The sequence below is a fragment of the Canis aureus genome, chromosome 5, assembly GCF_053574225.1.
Source record: "Canis aureus isolate CA01 chromosome 5, VMU_Caureus_v.1.0, whole genome shotgun sequence".
NCBI lineage: Eukaryota > Metazoa > Chordata > Mammalia > Carnivora > Canidae > Canis > Canis aureus.
In genome coordinates, this window is record NC_135615.1 from 43,482,896 (window position 1) to 43,503,890 (window position 20,995).

Genomic DNA, 20,995 nt, shown 5'->3' on the forward strand with positions numbered 1-20,995 from the left:
TTTTTTTTGTCCTCTAGGATTTTTTTTTCAGGTGATTTTATTATCATTAAAGAATTTGTGGGCAACTTATTCAGAAAAATAACAATTAACAGTTAAATGAATATTCAACTTGTCTTGGGCTTTGAAACGATTGCTATTACCATCCCAGTTCTATAAATGAATAAAACATACAGGGGCTAAATAATTTTTCAGATGTCATATTGTTGTTAAATGGCAAATTCTGATTTTAAAGTCAGGCAGTTTGGTGTCAGTGCATGCTTCTAAACACCATGTGCTGTTGCTTCTCAGTATCTCACGCAAATAGATTTTTATTTACTGACTCAAACTGAATTTGGCGTGACAGCACTTTGTTCTTTTGACCTTAATACGATATATAAACTAATAGCCAAAACAACGTAATATATACATCATTAAAACGTCAGGTCTGTTTTCTTTTAAGCAACAGTGAGTGAGATTTGCTCTTAATAGGACTTTAATAGAGCATTTATTTTCTCAAGAACTAAAATGTGTAGATTATTCCACGTTATTGTATGTAAAACTAATTAGTATGCTTTATGTACATTTGTAAAATTTGGATCTGTCACATCTATCATTTATCCTGTTAGGTTAAATAGTCTTACAAAGATAGCAGAATACATGTGTTTATTGCTTGTTGACTAAAGATTATTTTTTTAACATTTCTCATATCTGAGCATGCACACACACTTATATATTTGTGCATGTAAATCATTTAATCGTGCATTTAAAATATTTTAATAATTTCTTTAACAGTTTGGTATGACCTAAATTTCAGTATTTACAAGGGTCCTTAGGTAGTCATTATTGATGAATAGAGTATTATTACAGTAAAATTATATTTTGGGTTGTCTGGCAGCATGTTGATTAAATTGGAAGGGAAATAGAAACCAGAGTAGTTACGATGATAGTTGTAGTGATCTCTCTAAATCAGATTTGATGAAACTTTGAAGTAGGGAGATAGCAGAGGTAAAGAAACAAAAGAACTAATCTAAGATACATAAGAGGAAATAATCTGCAACCATGGATTGATTGAAATTTTTAAAGGGGATAAAGTAGAAGACCTTCGAAATTGGAATTTAAATGTTAATTTCATTAACCATTAATCAAATTATAATTGAACTATCCTGAGTTCACTCCTCGCAGAGTCACAGAAATTACTTCAGGTGGAGTTGCCACACAAAGGATTTTATTCACAACAAATAAGGAGGTCACAGGAAGTAACTTCCCGAGTTGTGATTCCCTGAGCAATGGTGAATGGATTCCCTTTATTTAGTGTTAGGAGGAATATTGAGCCTTGTCATCGTTCTTTCTTAGGTGGGGATTTTAGTATTATAATGAGCTAAGGTAACTGTCAGTCATTCTTTGGTTCATATGTGCAGATGAGAATCTGGGATTGAATTCAAGCTGGTCTGGGTAGTCTTGAGCTCCTCATCAAGGCAGTTGTTACTGCTTGAAGGGTAGTTTCTGTTTCCTCATGGGATGTTTAATGACTTGGGAATCTTTTGCCTCAGTTAAGAGATCAGCTAGAAGGAAGGGCTTAAGGAAGAATGTGGAACAAAGGTCAGTGAGTATAATCACATAAGCAGTAAAGATCAGATTTTGGGGTCTAGCTTGTGACAAAATCCGTAATCTTACTAACAGTCTTTGTAAGAGTGACTGACACTCAGTAATGGGAAAAAGCAAGAGAGATAAATTTCATTTTAGGTAGTGTAACCATATTATTTATCAGCCAAATTCCATTACTGTAGGAGTGGAAGAGGATGCTTTTAATAATTATACCTATACAGCAGATTAACTTGTAGACTATCTTGGGGTCACTTAGATAAAATGTCACAATACCAACTTGAGTTTCAGGTAACTGAGAATTCTGGTAGGTGTATTCTACAGCAATTGAGAATACAGAAGTATGGGATGCCTGGGTGACTCAGCTGTTGAGTGTCTGCCTTCGGCTCAGGGCGTGATCCTGGAGTTCCAGGATGGAGTCCCACATTGGGCTCCCTGTGAGGAGCCTGCATCTCCCTCTGCCTATGTCCTTCTCTTTGTGTCTTTCATGAATAAATAAATAAAATCTTAAAAAAAAAACACACAGAAGCAGAGCTTGCACTTAGAAATAAACATTGGTAATATTGAAGCCCAAAATTTGTGAGAGGAGATAGAAAAAAAATAACAGAAAAGTAAGGGCTGGGATCCCTGAGTGGCTCAACGGGTTTAGCACCTGCCTTCAGCCCAGGGCATGATCCTGGAGATCCAGGATCGAGTCCCACATCAGGCTCCCTGCATGGAGTCTGCTTCTCCCTCTGCCTGTGTCTCTGCCTCTCTAGCTCATTCTGTGTCTCTCATGAATAAATAAATAAACTCTTAAAAAAAAAAATAGAAAAGTAAGGGCCGTGTCTGTTTGCAAAATGGTAAAATAGCTAAAGTTGTCTTTAAATTCCTCTCTCCTCCAAGAATTTGGTTTTTGTATTAACTTCACATCTCCCTTTGGTCCTATTTTTTTTCTTTCTTTTTTTTTTTAAGATTGTATTTATTTATTCATGAGAGACACAGAGAGGCAGAGACGTAGGCCGAGGGAGAAGCAGGCTTCCTGCAGGAAGCCTGATGTGGGACAAGTCCCAGGATCCCGGGATCACAACCTGAGCCAAAGGCGGACTCTCAACCACTGAGCCACCCAGGTGTCCCTTGGCCTTAGTTTCAAGGAAAGTCCATAAACATCAAGGTTTTAGGGACTTATTAACTATGCCCCTAAGGCGAATGGCTCTTAATATTTCAGGAGTTAGGAATATTTTTCATTTAAGGCTGTGGTGAAAACTCTGCTTCTCATAAAATCCTATATGCATACATATAAAATTATGCTATAACGTTGGTTTGTGGACCTCAATTTAAGAGCCCTTGACTACCCTAAAGTATTCATGTGTTTTACTATGCCATTTAGAAATACATAGCATGCTATGTGACATTTCACTTCTAAATATTTCAGTATACATCTCCCCAGAATTTGATTATTCTCCTATTGTACCTGGGGTGTAGAAGTGCAAAAGCACCTGGGTCCAGGGGTCCCAAACAGAGCAGGTTTAGCTACTCACCTCAGGCAATATTTAAAGAGAAACAAGTGGTAGTGAAACAAAAAGGCAGTTTATTTCAGGCAAGCCAGTACCAGGAAGACAGTGGACCAGCATTTCAAAGACTGTCTCCAAAGTGCCGAAAGTACTTCACAAGTTTATATAAGGAAAATGTGGGACAAAGTTCCCTGGGTACATGCGGTGGGTGGGGAGGGGGTGGTTACAGATCAAGTTGTTCATCTTCTTGGGCTTAGTCCTGGGCAGAGTCTTTCTGGCTCAAGGAAGTCCTTGAGGGGGTGGTTTCAGTTTCCACCAGGGGATGCTTTGCTTATAGCGTCTTTTGCCTGAGTTAAGAGATATGCTGGAAAGAAGAACATTAATTGATCAGAAAGTTTGAGGTCAGAGTGGTAATTGAAGTCCTTTCTCACTATGTGTAACTACAAAACCATTTTCATTCTTAAGTATTTACATTTAAAAATATATTTCTGGGGGCACCTGGGTGGGAATGGCTCAGTTGGTTAAGTGTCTGCCTTCTGCTCAGGTCATGATCCCAGAATCCTGGGATTGAGGCCCACGTTTTGAGCCTGCTTCTCCCTCTCTCTGCTCGTACATTCTCTATCTCTGTCTCTTTCTCTCTCTCTCTAAAATCTTGAAAAAAAAAATTTTTTTTTCAAGATTTTATTTATTTATTCGTGAGAGACACAGAGAGGAAGAGGCATTGGCAGAGGGAGAAGCAGGCTCCGTGCAGGGAGTGCGATGTGGGACTCGACCCCAGGTCCCTGGGATCACGCCCTGAGCTGAAGGCAGACGCTCAACCACTGAGCCACCCAGGCGTCCCTAAAAAAATATTTCTGAAGAAACATTGCTGAAAGAAAATTTTAGATCTCAAAGAAGTATTTTTGGTAGAAACTTTTCGTGAGTTAAGGTCACTCTGTGTAGATAAATATTTTATTCTGCCTAGCCCTTAGTCTTGCCCTTCTTTGGTAACAGTCACAGTTAAGAGAAAGAAGAATTATGAAAATGTAGATAAAGAATGGTCTGTAAGTTGGGGAAGAGGAACACTTAACTTTTCATATCACTCCAGACAGCTGAGTTTTAAGGTGCTAATTTTTATTTGGATATCATTCTGAGGTGAATTTAGTACAGTCTGTCAGCACAAGCTAGGTTGTGTACAGTAAAAATCCCTAAATTTAACTTATTTAAAGGTTTATTTCTCTTGTTCAGGGCAGATTTATAAAGAAGGTTCTGCTTATCATTGTTTAGGGATGCAAGATGATGGAGGAACCACACCTTGAACCTTAACAGTCACTATGCCAGAGGGAAAAAGACTGCTTTTCACACCAACAATTAAATACTTGGCCAGAAAGTGACCCATCATTAACAGTTTGTTTGCCCCACCCACCACGGGTGAGAAAGTGTAATCTTATCAAGTGCCTAGAAGGCAGAGAGCTAAACATAGTTGGTAAACAGTATTTTAACTAGTACTATTCGTACTTAGTGGATTTTTTTTTCCCCATTACAATTTCCCAAAGATCAACTATTTATCACTTTGTATTGGTCATTTAAAGGAAAGAACTTAATGCATTTCTATAATATTCCTTAAATGGATTAAATTATTAAGCAGTTTTTTAAGTATCTATGTAAATCATATTTGAAAAATCCCAACATTGACTTTTTTTTTTCCTCTTAGGGCTCAGCTGATCCTCTAAATAGTGCTTTTCATTTGACCTACAACATGGTTTTGAATTTACTACGTGTAGAAGAAATTAATCCTGAGTACATGTTGGAAAAATCCTTTTACCAGTTTCAGCATTATAGAGCAATTCCAGGAGTAGTAGAGAGTAAGTATAAAATTATTCTATCAAAGTCTTCTTAGCTAGTAGAGTAAAGAGCACAATCACTGCCTTATTGGCTGCCTAGGCTATTGTTTATTTTCTGGTTAGCCATATCTTGATTTTTACATAAAGTAAGAACTGTGCTCTGGTCATTACGACCAATGAGAACATTTTAAAATAAAAGTAAGAAAACCCTGTTAGTACACCTTTCTGTAATTGGTTCAAATTAGATATAATTTATTGTTGTAGGCATATTACATGATAGCTCATGTTCATGAATCATGATATAACAAAAAGCCAGATATACTAAAATTTGACCTGTAAGAAGGATGTGTATATTATTAGTCTTGGCCTTGTATTGTTTTCTCATTATAAAAAAATGCCACAGCATAAGTTTATAAATGATTAAGGAAATTTAATGCTTCTGTGGGATTTGAGTTCAGCCTTTTAGAATTTCTAGCTCCTAATATGATGATGCTTCCTAAAGTTCAGAAAGTAAGTGTTTTATGGTAACTCTGTTCAAGTAGAATTGTGTACTGATCCTTATCTTAAAGGATATTTTGGCTGATTATCATATAGAGTGGATTAAAACCTAAAACAGAGGCATAGATTGAAAATACTGGTTTGGGTAGATCTTACAAAAATAATGCATAGTCATTGTCAAGCAGAAAAACAGGGACATTGAATAAAAGATACAGAGGAGAGTTAAAATCATTTGTGACTTTACACAGAGCCAACCTAAGCAGTTCGTAGTTTTCCAACTTTTTTCTTTCTCATAAATTTTTTTTTCTTAACGTGGGATTAAATATATTAATTCTCCCTTTATCCACAGTTACATGTTCTAGGATTCCCAACAGATACCTGAAACCACAGATAGTACTGAACCCTATATATACTATGTTTTTCTGTATACATATATGCATTCCTGTGGTAAAGCTTAATTTATAAAGTAGGCACAATAAGAGATTAACAATAGTAACTAATAGAACAATTTTACCAATATATTATAAAAAAAGTTTTGTGAATATGCTTTCTAAAAATATCTTAACTCTTTACTCACCTTTTTTGTGATGATGTGAGATGGTAAAATACCTACATAATCAGGTGAAGAGAGAAGTAAATGAATCAGTCACTGTGATGTAGCATTAGGCTCCCTTATGTACTGTCTGAAGGAAGGTGATCTCTATTTAGACTGTATTTGAACACAAGTAACTGAAACCACAGGAAAAAAAAACTGTGGATAAGGGGGAGAACTACTGTATGCAGTTTTTATAAAAGTATACTGATGGTACTTATGTTAGCATCTTTTGTTAAATATTTACTTTATGCCTAGCCTTGTGTTAATACTTTATGTTCATTATTGGCTCGATGATTCTGGCTTTTTAAAATTTAATCTCAAATATCCTTTCAAAGTATGATTTTATGATTACATAATATTTCCATTTTATATGTGTGCTGTGATTTATTTAACGATAAAGGTAAATTTGAGATACTTTTCTATCACAAGTATTAGTACACTCAACTCAATTTTTATGTAGCCAAAAGTAAATGAATTATAATAATGTGCCTCAAAGGAAAAAGGCTTAAAACATCCAAGTGTGTTAAAAATTTTTTTCTTTTTCTTTAACCTTACCTGGATAATAGATCATAATTATTTCCTCTTACATTAACTTATCAGGTCTTAAGAGAGGCTGTTTCATTACAAGCTATAGATCTGGAAGGAGCTTTGGCATCATTTTGCAGATTTTTTTCTTAAAGGCCTAGGACTCCCTCCTCCCTGAATCCCCTTCAGATTCTGATTACACCTAATCAGCCATTTAGGGACCAGTCATTTGCAGATAACTGGAAGATTGAACCCCTAGTCCCCAGCTTGCCCCAGTTGCTGTCCACAAGCAGAGCATATGTGGCTTTAGATGATACCATTCCATGTCCTCAACCGGAGACACTGAGATAATTTTCCAAATGTTGACTTACCAGATGCCTATCACTGTAAAAGAATATTTGGCACCAGGCAGTGAACAAAAAGCAGTATCATCTTGAAGAATCACACAGCTTTGGTACATCTCGATTTGGGAGAAGTAGGGCAGGGCCCCTATCTGGAAAGAAATTTGGAAACTCTGGAGGAAAAACTAGTCAAAAAGAAAGGAAATCTTGATGAGCTGCCCAAATTTTGAGAAAAATTTTTATCAAGAACACCTTGATTTAGTTAGGTGCACAGTACAAGAAGTGGAAACATATAGAAGGAATAAGGAAATTTTTTTTTTTTAATTATAGTTAGAGGTCACAACTGCCCAAAGCCAGTTCTGCCTCTTTATGAAGCAAACTCCCCTGCAAACGTAATGGATGTGACCGCAAGACAGAATTTTACTGAACCCACTGTTACTCAAGCTCAGGATTGGCCCATTGCTCTGAGTGAATCGACTGTGGTTGGAATAGCACAGACTGGATATGGGAAAACATTGTCTTATTTGCTGTCTGCTGTCATCCACATCAATCATCAGCCATTCCTAGAGAAAGATAATGGGCCTATTTGCTTGTTGCTGGCACCACCTTGGAACTTGCCCAACAGATACATCAAATAGCTGCTAAATACTATAGAGTATGTTGCTGGAGGTCCACTTGCATCTTTGGTTGTGTTCCCAAGGGACTTACAGATTTGTGATTTGGAGAGAGATGTGGAAACCTGTGTTGCAACACCTGGAAGACTGATTGACTATTTAGAGTATGGGAAAACCAATCTGAGAAGAACTACCTACCTTGTCTATCCTTGATTAAGTAGATAGAATGCTTGATAAGGGCTTCGAACCCCAAATAAGGAAGATTGTGGATCAGAACAGCTTGATCCATGTAAACATTGGTGGATTGGAACTGAGTGCAAACCACGACATTCTTCAGATTCTTCAGATTGTAGATATGTGCCATGGTGTAGAAAAGGATGAAAAACTTACTCCTTGGTGGAAGAGATGGTGAATGAGGAGTAGAATAAAACCATTGTTTTTGTTGAAACCAAAAAAGATATGATGAGCTTACTAAAAAAATAAGGAAAGACGGGTGGCTGACCCATATTTGGATTGCTACAGATACAGCTTCAAGGGCAAGATGTGGAAGATGTGAAATTTGTTATCAGTTATGACTACCCTAACTTCTTGGAGGATTATATTCATTGAATTAGAAGAGCTGTTCACAGTACCAAGACAGGCACAGCATACACTTTTTTTTTTGCATACACTTTTTTTATACCTAATAACATAAACCAAGTGAGCAACCTTATCTCTCTGCTTCATGAAGCTAATCAAGAACGTTTAACCCCAAGTTGCTTCAGTTGGTTGAAGACATCAGAGGTTCAGCTTGTTCCAGGGGTAGAGGAGGGTTGAAGGATGACCATTGGAACAGGTACCCTTTGGGCAGAAGTTTTGGATTTAATGCCTTTTGAGAGAGGGAAAATTATGACAGGTGTTACTCTAGTCTGATTAAGAGAGATTTTGGGGGGAAAACTCAATGGTATTTACTGTGATGCAATTTACACCAATGGTAACTTTGGAAATAATTTTGTCTGCTGGTTTAGAGACCAGTTTTAGGACTGGCTACCCAATAGGCACTTAACAGAATGATTATGATAGCACTCAGCAATATGGAAGTAGTGTCCAAAGATGCGTCAATGTTATGAACCAATGGGCATATGCATATCCTGCTAGTGAGGCTGTGCCTGTGAATGGTTATCCAGTGCCAACAGGTTATTCTAAGACTTTAGACGTAAATGTCTGTTTTTCATAATTGCTCTTTATATTGTATGTTATCAGACAAGATATTTAAGAAACATAGGAAATGCAGAAATGACTGCAGTGTAGCAGTAATTATGGTGCACCACTTCACTATTTATTTATTTATTTAACTACTTCACTATTTAAATTGGATATTTTTCTCCTTTCCTGAAACCATTTTTAGGGGCTTTTTTTGTGTGTGTACCAGAAAATGCAGGCGGTATTTTCACAAAAGTAAATGTACAGTGATTTGAAATATAATAAATGAGGGACGCCTGGGTGGCTCATTGGTTGAGTGTCTGTCTTCAGTTCAGGGCGTGATCCCGGGGTCCTGGGATCGAGTCTCACATCAAGCTTCTCGCGGAGCCCTGCTTCTCCCTCTACCTATGTCTCTGCCTCTCTCTCTGTCTCTCTCATGAATAAATAAATAAAATCTTTAAAAAAAAATACAAGAAATGAAGGCAATACATAGCCTCCAGTAAAAAAGGTGTGAAGACTGAAAAAAATAATAAAAAAATAAAGGCCTAGGGGAAGTTAAGTCAGTATCTGTGGTTATACATTTGTTTGCTGGCAGAATTGAGATTAGAGTCTTGGACTCCTGCTGCTGAGCTAAGCTGTTTTTATTAAGTCATAGATCATCTCTTTTTTAATACGGTGAAAATAGATGAAATAACTTCTCTGACTAAAAAAAGAAAACAGGATGACAAAACATTGATTAAAGAAAACTTGAGCTGGCTAGTTTTAAGACTTACCTGTATTTAAATACTATGAGCACAGCTGTTAAATTTTTTAAATGCACCTTATAAAATTAATGGCAAATGTATAACTTCAGATTATATTTGTTATTGTGAAATTGTGTGATGCCATTTGTCTTGGTGAATACCTACGACCTTAGCAAAGAGAAAGAAATGATTCTTTGTCAAGAAACTTTTGTATTTATTTATTTCAGAGAGCAAGCACAAGCGGTAGGGGCGGAGGGAGAGGAGGAGAGAATCTCAAGTAGACTCAACACAGCGTGGAGCTGGATGCAGGGCTTGATCCCAGTGACCATGAAATCACAACCTGAGCCAAAACCAAGATTTGGACACTGAGTGAGCCACTCAGGTGTCTCAAAGAACTATGTTTTTAAAGAGGCTATCAATCTCTTTCTCTTGCAAAAAACAACAACAAAAACAAAAAAAAAACATTATATATAATAATAGAATTTTTAAAAATAGTATCCACAAGATTTAAGTACATTGTAGATTTGGATATAAATTAAGGTATTTTAATGTTTAATAGTAAAAAGGAAGTTAATTTTACCTCGTAGAAATTTCAGATGCTGTCATTGAAACACATAAGGTTATAAGCCAGCTCAATATATTTTTCTTAAGATTTTATTTATTTATTTGAGATAGCAGGAGAGGAGCAGAGGGAGAAGGACAAGCAGACTCCACATTAAGCACAGAGCCCCCAGCTCGGGGCTCATACCCACCACACTGAAGATCAATCATGATCTGAGCCAAAACCAAGAGTCAGACACTTAACCAACTGAGCCCTCTGGGTGCACCAAGCCAGTTTAATACTTTATTTTGTTTATTTATTTTTAAATTATTTGTTTGTTTGTATGTTTGTTAGAGTGTGTGAGAGCAGGAGCAGAGGGAGTGGGAGAAGCAGGCTCCCTGCCGAGCAGGGAGCCCACTTTGGTGCTGGATCCCAAGAACCGCAGGATCATGACCTCAGCCAACTGCAGACACTTAACCAACTGAGCCACTCAGGCACCCCTATACTTCAAATAAAAAGAATTAAACTTAAAATATTCCTAAGCAGTTAGCACAAGGTCATGCATGAGTAGGGTAATTATACACACATAGGCAGCAGTTAGTCTGGTTTAGTGACTGAATAACCAAGAGAAATAGTATTTATAGTAGTGTACCAACCTTTGGGTTTTTTCCTCTTATCTGTAAAAATAGTGTATTCTAGCAACCAATAGATTACTTTTTAAACTTCACTTTTATTCTTTCATAATTCCATAGAGGGCACTCTTGTTATCTTCATTTTGTGGATAAAGAAACGAAAAAAATACAGATTAAATAGAGGAGTTTAACCAGTTGAATAGAATTGAAAGTCTTGAAGTGGTAAACGCATACATGTGTGGTCAGTTGATTTTCAACACACGCTCTTGGAGCAGTGGAATAGTCATATGTAAAAGAATGAAATTGGACTCTTACCATATACAATAATGAACTGAGATTGAGTGAAAGCCATAAATACAGGAACTGAAGACAAAACTCTTAGAAGAAAACATAGGTATAAATCCCTATAACCTTGGATTTAGCAGTGGTTTCTTAAATAAGACACCAAAAGTACAAGTAACAAAAGAAAATTCATAAATTTGATTTAATCAAAATTGGAAGCTTTTGTACCTAGTAGACACCAACAGGAAATAAAAAGCCCACAGAATGGGAGAAAAAAATTTGTAGAACATATATCTGATATAGGTCTATTTTCCAGAATATATAAAGAACTCTTACAATTCAAAAATAAAAAGACAAATCAAATCATCTGATTTTTAAATGGGCAAAGTATTTGAATAGATTTTTTTTTTCTCCAAAGAAGATAAACTGTTAGCCAGTAAACAATCATATGAAAACATGCTCAACATTAGTTATTAGGGAAGTGCCATTCATAACGACATAGAAATACCACTTCACACTCAATTAGGATAGGTTTTTGGCTTTGTTTTTAATATATTAACAAAATGATATTGTCATTGTGGAAGATAGTTCAGCACTTCCTAGAAAGTTAAATACAGAATTACCATAAGACCCAATAGTTCCACTCCTGGGGATATAATAAAAGAAATATTTGGGGATCCCTGGGTGGCGCAGCGGTTTGGCGCCTGCCTTTGGCCCAGGGCGCGATCCTGGAGACCCGGGATCGAATCCCACGTCGGGCTCCCGGTGCATGGAGCCTGCTTCTCCCTCTGCCTGTGTCTCTGCCTCTCTCTCTCTCTCTCACTGTATGCCTATCATAAATAAATAAATAATTTAAAAAAAAAGAAAGAAATATTTTCAAACAAAAACTTGTGCATGAATATTCATAACAGCACTATTTACAGTTGCTAAAAGGTAGAAATAATCCAAATGACCACCATCTGGTAAACAGATCACTAAAATGGTGTACTTATATAGTGGATTAATATTTAGACATAAAAAGTGAAGTACTGATACATGCTGTACTGTAACATGGATGAACCTTGAAAACATGCTAGTGAAGGAAGCCAAACAAAAGGCCACGTATAGTGTGACTGCACATATATGAAAAATCTAGAATAGATAAATCCATGCAAACAGAAAGTAGGATGTCAGAGGTTGTGGGGAGGAGTGAATGAAGAGTGTGTTTGCTCAATGGATATGGAATTTCCTTTTGGAGCAGTGAAAATACTCTAGAACTAGGTGATGCTAATATTTGCTTATGTTGTAAATGTACTAAATGTATTTACAGTGAGTTTTAAGTTTTGTGTATTTAACCTCATTTGAAATTGTGCTTGTTCACAATGGGATGGAGGCATAATGAAATGAGTGAGGAAGGGAGGTCAGCAGTAGATGCAAGAACTGGAGCAGGAAATGGTATAGATTAGCTAAGAATGGTTAGATTAGCTAAGAACTATTGGGGAAAAGGGCCTGTGTTTTGGCTACTGACTGAGTAGAGAAAGAACTGTGATTGAATTGCTGGTCCTCAGTTTTAGTGATCGCAACTCTGATGGTGGTAGAAGTTGTCATGACAGTAGCAAACTGGATTCTTGCAGAAAGTTAAAGCAATGTATTACTTGAAAGGCCCCAAATAGTTCTGTCTAGTAGACTTTCTGCAGTGGTAGAAATGTTCTATGTCTGTGCCCTTCAAGTACGGAGGTATTTGAAATGGTTCTGGTGCTATTGAGGAACTAAATATTTAATTTTATTTAATTTTCATAAATTTTAATTTAAATAGCCATATATGGCTGGTGTCTCCTGGCACTATATTAGAAAAAAAAGATCTAGCACTCTTCTACCATTACAAAAAGTTTTATAGGACAGTGCTGTGTTGAACAGTGTAGGCCTAGAATTCTTATAGATAACCCCCTCTCCCACATCCTAGGAAAAAAACAACTTACCATAATCACGGCCAATTCAGACTCAATCTGAAGATTCACAGTTAATGAGTTGGAGGAATTTAATGAACCTTAAATGTAGAAAGAAAATGCTCAGAATGACTTGCAGTTATATCTGAAGTTTTTCCATAAAACTTCTAATGTATGCAAGCTGACTTTGTTTCCTATGTTTATAGTAGAAAAACAGATGTATCTTGGTATAATTTACGTAAATTATTTTTAAAATATTTTACATGTATTTACAGAAGTAAAGAACTCAGAAGAACAATATAATAAAATAGTAATACCAAATGAGGAAAGCGTCGTCATCTATTATAAGATTAGACAGCAGCTTGCCAAACTGGGTAAAGAAATTGAAGAATATGTTCACAAACCAAAATACTGCTTACCATTTCTACAACCAGGTCGTTTGGTAAAGGTATGTCATTTTTGGATAAAGATTCTTCTAATTGTTGCTCTACATTAACTATATTGTTTTATACCATTCACATGGTATTGAGTGGGGGTGGGATCCTGTGTGAAGGCCTTTTAATCTCCACTGATTTTTATTTGTATGCAGTTTTAAGTCCTGGATGAATTATAAAATATAAAAGATCTCAGTTTCAGAACAAATACATATTTTATAAATTTGTTTGCCAACTGACATGTTCCTATTGTTGCTGTTTTAGTGGCCTATGAAATTTGATGGTGATTTTTTTCTTGAGGATTAATATGTTTTTCCTTAGGTTTAACAGCAATCTTTCAAAAAATATTTTACCAGGAAAACTTAAAGTTTTATTAGCCCATAATGTGGACATGGAAGTCTAAAATTTCTTTTGAACATAAATGTTTTTATTTACTTCCCTTTTTTTTTTTTTTTAGGTAAAGAATGAAGGAGATGATTTTGGCTGGGGAGTAGTGGTGAATTTCTCAAAAAAGTCAAATGTTAAGGTAAACTCTTGCCCTTAAGGTAGAATCATATAAATTTCTAGTGAAAAGTCTTTTCAGACTCATGAAATTGATCAAAGTAGAAATAGTGTTACATTTAAGAGAAGCTATAATTAATTTTGCCATAATTACGTTTTTGAATAATCTTAAGTTTTGTCTTTAAAGTGCTGTTATTCAGGGGATCCCTGGGTGGCGCAGCGGTTTAGCGCCTGCCTTTGGCCCAGGGCGCGATCCTGGAGACCCGGGATCGAATCCCACGTCGGGCTCCCGGTACATGGAGCCTGCTTCTCCCTCTGCCTATGTCTCTGCCTCTCTCTCTCTCTCTCTCTCTCTCTCTCTCTCTGTGTGTGTGTGTGTGTGTGACTATCATAAATAAATAAAAATTTACAAAAAAAATTTTTTTTTTAAAAATAAAGTGCTGTTATTCAATAAATACATAAATAAAGTGCTGTTATTTTCCGAACAACAGCAAATTTTATTTTCGTGACAGTTTATATGTCTTGTTTGAATTCATCAATACTTTTTAATTTTACTCTTTAAATTGAATATAAGAAAAAATAAGCTTCTGATACAGAAAATTCAAATTTTAATTTAGGTATATAATAGAAAGTTGAAGAAAAGGTGTTAAAAAGAGCTAGTCAGTTTTACTTATTCTAAGGGAAAACAATAATAAAATTGGCTTTGGTCATTATTTATATAAATATTTTGAAAAGATTATTTGTATATAAAATCAAGGAAAATTTTGTTACTTTGTTAGATGACTGCTATCTTGAAATTAAGTTAGCCATCCTGTTATATTTTCTGTGTCTCCCAATATGTGACCTCAGGCAACATTTTTTATCTCCATGTTTATTTTGTCTTCTTTTTAAAGATTTATTTATTAGAGAAAGAGAGCACAAGTAGGGGGAGTGGCAGGGAGAGGGAGAAGCAGGTTCCCCACTGAGCAGGAAGCCCAACATGGGGCTTGATCCCAGGACCCTGGGATAATGAACTGAGCCAAAGGCAGGCACTTAAATGACTAAGCCAGCCAGGCGCCCCTATTTTTCTTTATCTTTAAAAATAAATAGTTTGTAGGGCACGTAAGTTACAGGAACTTGGATCAGTCTATTGGATACCTGACTCTTGATATCAGTTCAGGTCTTGATCTTGGGGTCGTGAGTTCAGGTCCCTTATCGGGTATGAAGTGTCCTTAAAAAAGAAAAAAAAGAATAGTTTGCATAAGATGATATGTGCTTTCTCATAAGGTTGACCATCTCATGCTTTTGCCATCATTAACTTCTCTGCCCCACCTAGGTATAGAGCAAATAGAAATTAAATTTTAGAATTGGAAATCACTCCTGAAATATGTAAATGAATTTAGAAATACGGAAATCATTTTTTTTGGAGAAACAATTAAGTCCATAGGTTTAGGGATGCCTGAGTGACTAATTTGGTTAAGTGTCTTTCCTTCAACTCATGTCCTGGGATCGAACCCCTCATCAGGGCTTCCTGCTTGGTGGAGAGCCTGCTTCCCTCTGCCCCTCCCCTCCTCTTGTGCTCTCTCTCAAAGAAATAAATAAAATCTTAAAAAAAAAAATTCATAGGTTTGTGATGGGTACTTTTGTGAATGATCGGCGATTAATTCCACTGAAGAACTTCTTAAGGATAGTTTGTTATTACCGTTTTGATAAATTACCATCTTCATTAGTAATATTTGTAAGATTTGTTTTTTAAGTATTGTCACACTTGTTGCCTCATTTGATCCCAATTTAATAAGTATTCACTGACCGCAGACACAAAATCTTTGTGCTTACTCATTTGGTGAATAGCAGAAAGCAGATAATGAAAATAAAAGGCAGAATAGTATAAATACTTGAGTATTTTATACTCAAATAAGTATAAATACTTGAGTAAAGATAAAAGTAAAGTGCATTTGGAGCGCATAGGAAGAAATTATGTCTGAGCTATTAGAGATGGCATCTAATTAGGAAGATAATTTAAAATTTTTAAAGGAAACTTGGAGAATGAGTAGCATTCATTTGATGGATATTTACTGCTGGAGAAGCAATGATATGTAGCAGGCCCAGAACATTTCAGGTAGAGTGAAATCTTTTAGAAGTATTGAAGTTAATCACAGAAAATGGTTAAAATACAAATATGAATATATTCGATCTAGATGTAAACATTTGAAAGGTAGGTGTTTGAAGATTGGTTGGTTGGTTTGCTTGGGTTTAGTTTGGTTGTTTGTTTTTTTAATCTGTTTATTTTTGAGGGAGGGATTGATCCGATCAGAAGTTATTGTTTTGACAGTTTTGGAAGATATTGAAAGAGCACAGTACATGCAAGTTTGTTAATTAAGGAGACTCTTATTTTTGGAGTCAGAAGGAAGATGGTAGTAGAATAAGTGTTCAGGTAGAGGAGACTGAGGAACTAAGAATGGACAGTCTTGTGTGAGAAGGTGGAGGGGTAGTTTTAGTGATGATAAGATTTCAAGCTTGGTTATTTGAAAAGTTGGCTGTATTGAGCCAACATTATTAAACTGGATAAAGTCTGCCTCTCTCATGCTGCCTCCCCTCATCCCCCTGCCTTTTAAAAAATACACAGTGAAGTAAAGCTTAGAATTTCAATCTTTGTCAAGGCTGAAATTTGACAAAGATCACATGGGTATTACTCATTTGAGCCATGACTAGAACTCAGATATGACTTACAGGCTTTTTTATATTTTGTATTTCATCACCTTCAGCCATGAGAAAACTATTAAAATGCTTTCCTACCTCTTCTCCCTTCCAAAGACACACATTATCTTCTTTAGTAATTATTACTAGTAACAGGTATGATCTTCCTTGAGAAGAACTTGAAAGGATAGTCTTTATTTAAGCTGATGCCTGTTAAGTTCTGTTTTTCATGTATGATAAAGAATGTGGCCGTAAATACTTAATGTTGTGGTTCCATTCATACTTCTATAACCCATGATGAAAAAGCCTTTCCCAGTTTACGCATTCCATAACTTGTCTATATCTAAGAGAATATTGCTAGGGCAAAATTTTTCTTACCTGTAATGTACTGAAGTGCTATATATTTCTATCACTGCAGGTTTTACATTTCTTGTGTGTTTCTTTTTTCAAGTCTTATTGAGATAGTATTAACATACTGTACTGTTTACCCAGTGACTTTTAGTAAATTCACTTTCACCACAGTCAATTTTAGAACATTTTCATCCCCTGAAAAGGAAAAAGAAATCTTTGTCATTCCACCCTGTCCTCTCATACCCTCCCTCAGTCCTAAACAGCTATTTATCTACTATCTATATTTTTGCGTATTCTGAAAATTTCATAAAATTGAATCATAATATGGTATTTTGCGACTGGCTTCTTAGCATGTTTTCAGGGTTTAAGCATGTCGTAGTGCATTTCAGCACTTCATTCCTTTTAATGAATAAATAGCATTCCATTGTACAGATACACTACATTTTGTTTATCCATTCATTATTTGATAGGCATTTGGACTGTTTCTTCCTCTGGACTATATGAATAATGCCCCTATGAACCTCCATGGCTGAGTTTTTGTGTGGACATATGTTTTCATTTCTCTTGGGAGTGAAATTGCTGGGTCCCATGGATACTGTATAACCATTTAAAGAACTACCAGGTTTTTTTCTAAAGTGGCTGCACCATGTCACATTCACATTACCAATGTATGACGGTTTTGAATATCTTCACATCCTCACCAACACTTAATTCTGACTTTTTTATTACACTTGGTGTATAGTGGTATCTCATTGTGGTCTTGATTTGTATTTCCCTGGTGACTCATATTACCAAGGATCTTTTTATGTGCTTATTGGCTATTTGTATATTTTTGGAGAAATATCTTCAATTCTTTTGCCCACGTTCAAATTGAGTTGTCATTTTATTACTAAGTTATATGAGTTCTTTATGATATTTGATTTCCAGATATTTATCTCCCATTTTGTGGATTATATTCACTTTTCTTGATAGTATCCTTTGAAGCACAAAAGTTTTTAATTTTGAGGTAATCCAATTAATTTTTTTTTCTTGTTATTCATGATTTTGATGTCATATAAAAAATTAGTGCCAAAAAAAAAATTAGTGCCAACATCAAGGTCATGAAGATTTACCTCTGTGTTTTCTTCTAAGAGTTTTATAGTTTTAGCTATTATATTTAGGCCCCTGATCATTTTCAGTTAATTTTTGTACATGGTATAAGGTAAGGGTCCAGCTTCATTCTTATCCTAGCTCTCGCTATTGGAAAATTCCTTCCTCATTAAATGATCCTGTCATCCTTATCAAAATTCAGAAGATCAGGGATCCCTGAGTGGCGCAGCGGTTTGGCACCTGCCTTTGGCCCAGGGCCCGATCCTGAAGACCCGGGATCGAATCCCACATCGGGCTCCCGGTGCATGGAGCCTGCTTCTCCCTCCACCTGTGTCTCTGCCTCTCTCCCTCTCTCTGTGTGACTATCATAAATAAATAAAAATTTATAAAAAAAAAAATTCAGAAGATCATAGGCACATAGATTTATTTCTATACTCTCAGTTCCATTCCATTGACCTCTGTGTCTATCCCAATGCCAATACCATATGGTCTTCAATTTACCATATTTGTAGTTAAGTTTAAAAAAAATAAAGACTTGTGAGTTCTCCAACTTTGTTCTTATTTTATTTTATTTTATTTTATTTTATTTTATTTTATTTTTTTCATTTATTAATGGGAGACAGAGAGAGAGAGAGAGAGAGGCAGACACACAGGCAGAGGGAAAAGCAGGTTCCATGCAGGGAGTCCGACGTGGGACTCAATCCCGGATCTCCAGGATCACACCCTGGACTGAAGGCGGCGCTAAACTGCTGAGCCACCCAGGCTGCCCTGTTCTTCTTTTTCAAGATTGTTTTGGCTATTCTGGGATCCTTAAAATTTCATATGAATTTAATTAACTGTCAATTTTTACAAAGAAGTCAGCTGGGATTCTGTGAGGGCTTGTGCTGAATCTTTATCAGTTTGGAGAATTTTGCTGTCTTAACATAATTGAGTCTTTCAGTAATGAACAGAGCATGTTTTCCCTCTTATTTACATACTCTTTTTCTTTTTTAAAGATTTATTTATATGAGAGAGAGCGAGAGAGCATAATGAGTTTGGTAGTGTTCCCCTTTTCTGTTTATTGAAGACTTTTTGAAGAAATGGTATTAATTTTTTTTTAATTGGAATAATTTGTCAGTGAGAATATCTGGGACTGGGCTTTTCTTTGAGGGAAGTTTATGATTACTAAGTCAGTTTTATAGGGTCTGTTGAAATTGTTTCTTTGGGTTAGTTTCATTGATTTCCTTTGTTAGAAATTAGTCCATTTCATCTAAGTTACCTAATCTACTTGTATACAGTGGTTCCTGATATAATTTATAATCCTTTTTAATTCTAAAAGATGATTAGTAATGTCTCCACTTTTACTTCTCTCTCTTTTTTTTGGGGAGGGGGGAGCTCGATTTGTGCCAGCATACAGTATAACACCCAGTGCTCATCCCGTCAAGTGCCCCTCTCAGTGCCCGTCACCCAGCACCCCATCCCTCCACCCACCTCCCCTTCCATTACCCCCTTTTTGTTTCCCAGAGTTAGGAATATCTCATGTCACCCTCTCTGATTTTTCCCACTCATTTTTCTCTCCTTTCCCCTATATTCCTTTTACTATTTTTTATATTCCCCATATGAGTAAAACCATATAATGTGTGTCCTTCACTGATTGATTTACTTCACTCAGCATAATACCCTCCAGTTCCATCCCTGTTGAAGCAAATGGTGGGTATTCATCATTTTTAATGGCTGAGTAATATTCCATTGTGTGTGTGTGTGTGTGTGTGTGTGTGTGTGTGTGTGTGTGTATACATCTTCTTTATTCATCCATTTTTTGATGGACACCGAGGCTCCTTCCATGGTTTGGCTATTGTGGACATTGCTGCTATAAACATTGGGATGTAGGTGTCTCGGCTTTTCACTGCATCTGTATCTTTGGGTAAATCCCCAGTAGTGCAATTGTAGGGCAGTTCTATTTTTAACTCTTTGAGGAACCTCCACACAGTTTTCCAGAGCAGCTGAACCAGTTCACATTCCCACCAACAATGCAAGAGAGGGTTCCCCTTTCTCCACATCCTCTCCAACATTTGTTGTTTCCTGTCTTGTTAATTTTTACCATTTTCACTGGAGTGAGGTGGTATCTCATTGTGGTTTTGATTTGTATTTCCCTGATGGCACGTGATGCAGAGCATTTTCTCTTGTGCTTGTTGGCCATGTGTATGTCTTTGGTGAAATTTCTGTTCATGTCTTTTGCTCATTTCATGATTGGATTGTTTGTTTCTTTGCTGTTGAGTGTGGTACTGGCACAAAAACAGACAAGTAGATCAGTGAAACAGAATAGAGAACCCAGAAATGGGCCCTCAACTCTATGGTCAGCTGGCATTCGACAAGCAGGAAAGATTATCCACTGGAAAAAGGACAGTCTCTTCAATAAATGGTGCTGGGAAAATTGGACAGCCACGTGCAGAAGAATGAAATTAGACCATTCTCATACACCATACACAAAGATAAACTCAAAATGGATGAAAGACCTAAATGTGAGACAAGATTCCATCAAAATCCTAGAGAAGAACACAAGCAACACCCTTTTTGAACTTGGCCACAGTGCCTATTTGCAAGATAACATCTATGAAGGCAAGAGAAACAAAAGCAAAAATGAATTATTGGGACTTAAAAAGCTTCTGCACAGCAAAAGAAACAGTTAACAAAACTAAAAGACAGCCTACAGAATGGGAGAAGATAGTTGCAAATGACGTATCAGATAAAGGACTAGTATCCAAGATCTATAAAGAACTTACTAAACTCACTTCTCATTGTAATAATTTGAATCTTTCATTTAGCTAAGTTTGTCAGTTTTGTAGATCTCAAAGAACCAGCTTTTGGTTTCATTGATTTTTTTTTTCCTGTTTTTCAGTTTCATTAATTTCTGTTTCATCTTTATTAATCCTTCTGTCTGCTAGCTTTAGGTTTAGTTTTCTCTTTTGTGTTTGTGTGTATGTGTGTCTTAAGGTAGGAGATCAAGTTATTAATTTGAGATCTTTTAGTTTAATATAGGCATTTATGCCTGTAAATTTCCTTCCAGATATTTTAACTGTATCCCATAAGTGTTAGCATATTTTTCTTCATTTTCATTTATTTCCAAATATTTTCTAATTTCTCTTTTCATTTTTTTCTTTGACCGACTAGTTATTTAGGAGTGTTAATT

General features: G+C 36.1%; 1 protein-coding gene and 1 pseudogene across 2 annotated transcripts in view; both read left to right on the forward strand.

The window, feature by feature from the left end:
• MTREX (Mtr4 exosome RNA helicase) overlaps nt 1-20,995 on the forward strand; it is a 102,131-nt gene that overhangs the window by 39,214 nt on the left and 41,922 nt on the right. For both annotated transcript variants that reach the window (XM_077897813.1, XM_077897814.1), the window contains 3 exons: nt 4,768-4,918; nt 13,051-13,223; nt 13,667-13,735. In XM_077897813.1, coding sequence (XP_077753939.1) covers nt 4,768-4,918; nt 13,051-13,223; nt 13,667-13,735 — 393 coding nt within the window. The remainder of the gene's footprint in view (nt 1-4,767; nt 4,919-13,050; nt 13,224-13,666; nt 13,736-20,995) is intronic.
• Nucleotides 5,381-8,686, forward strand: LOC144313267 (putative ATP-dependent RNA helicase DDX5 pseudogene; annotated as a pseudogene).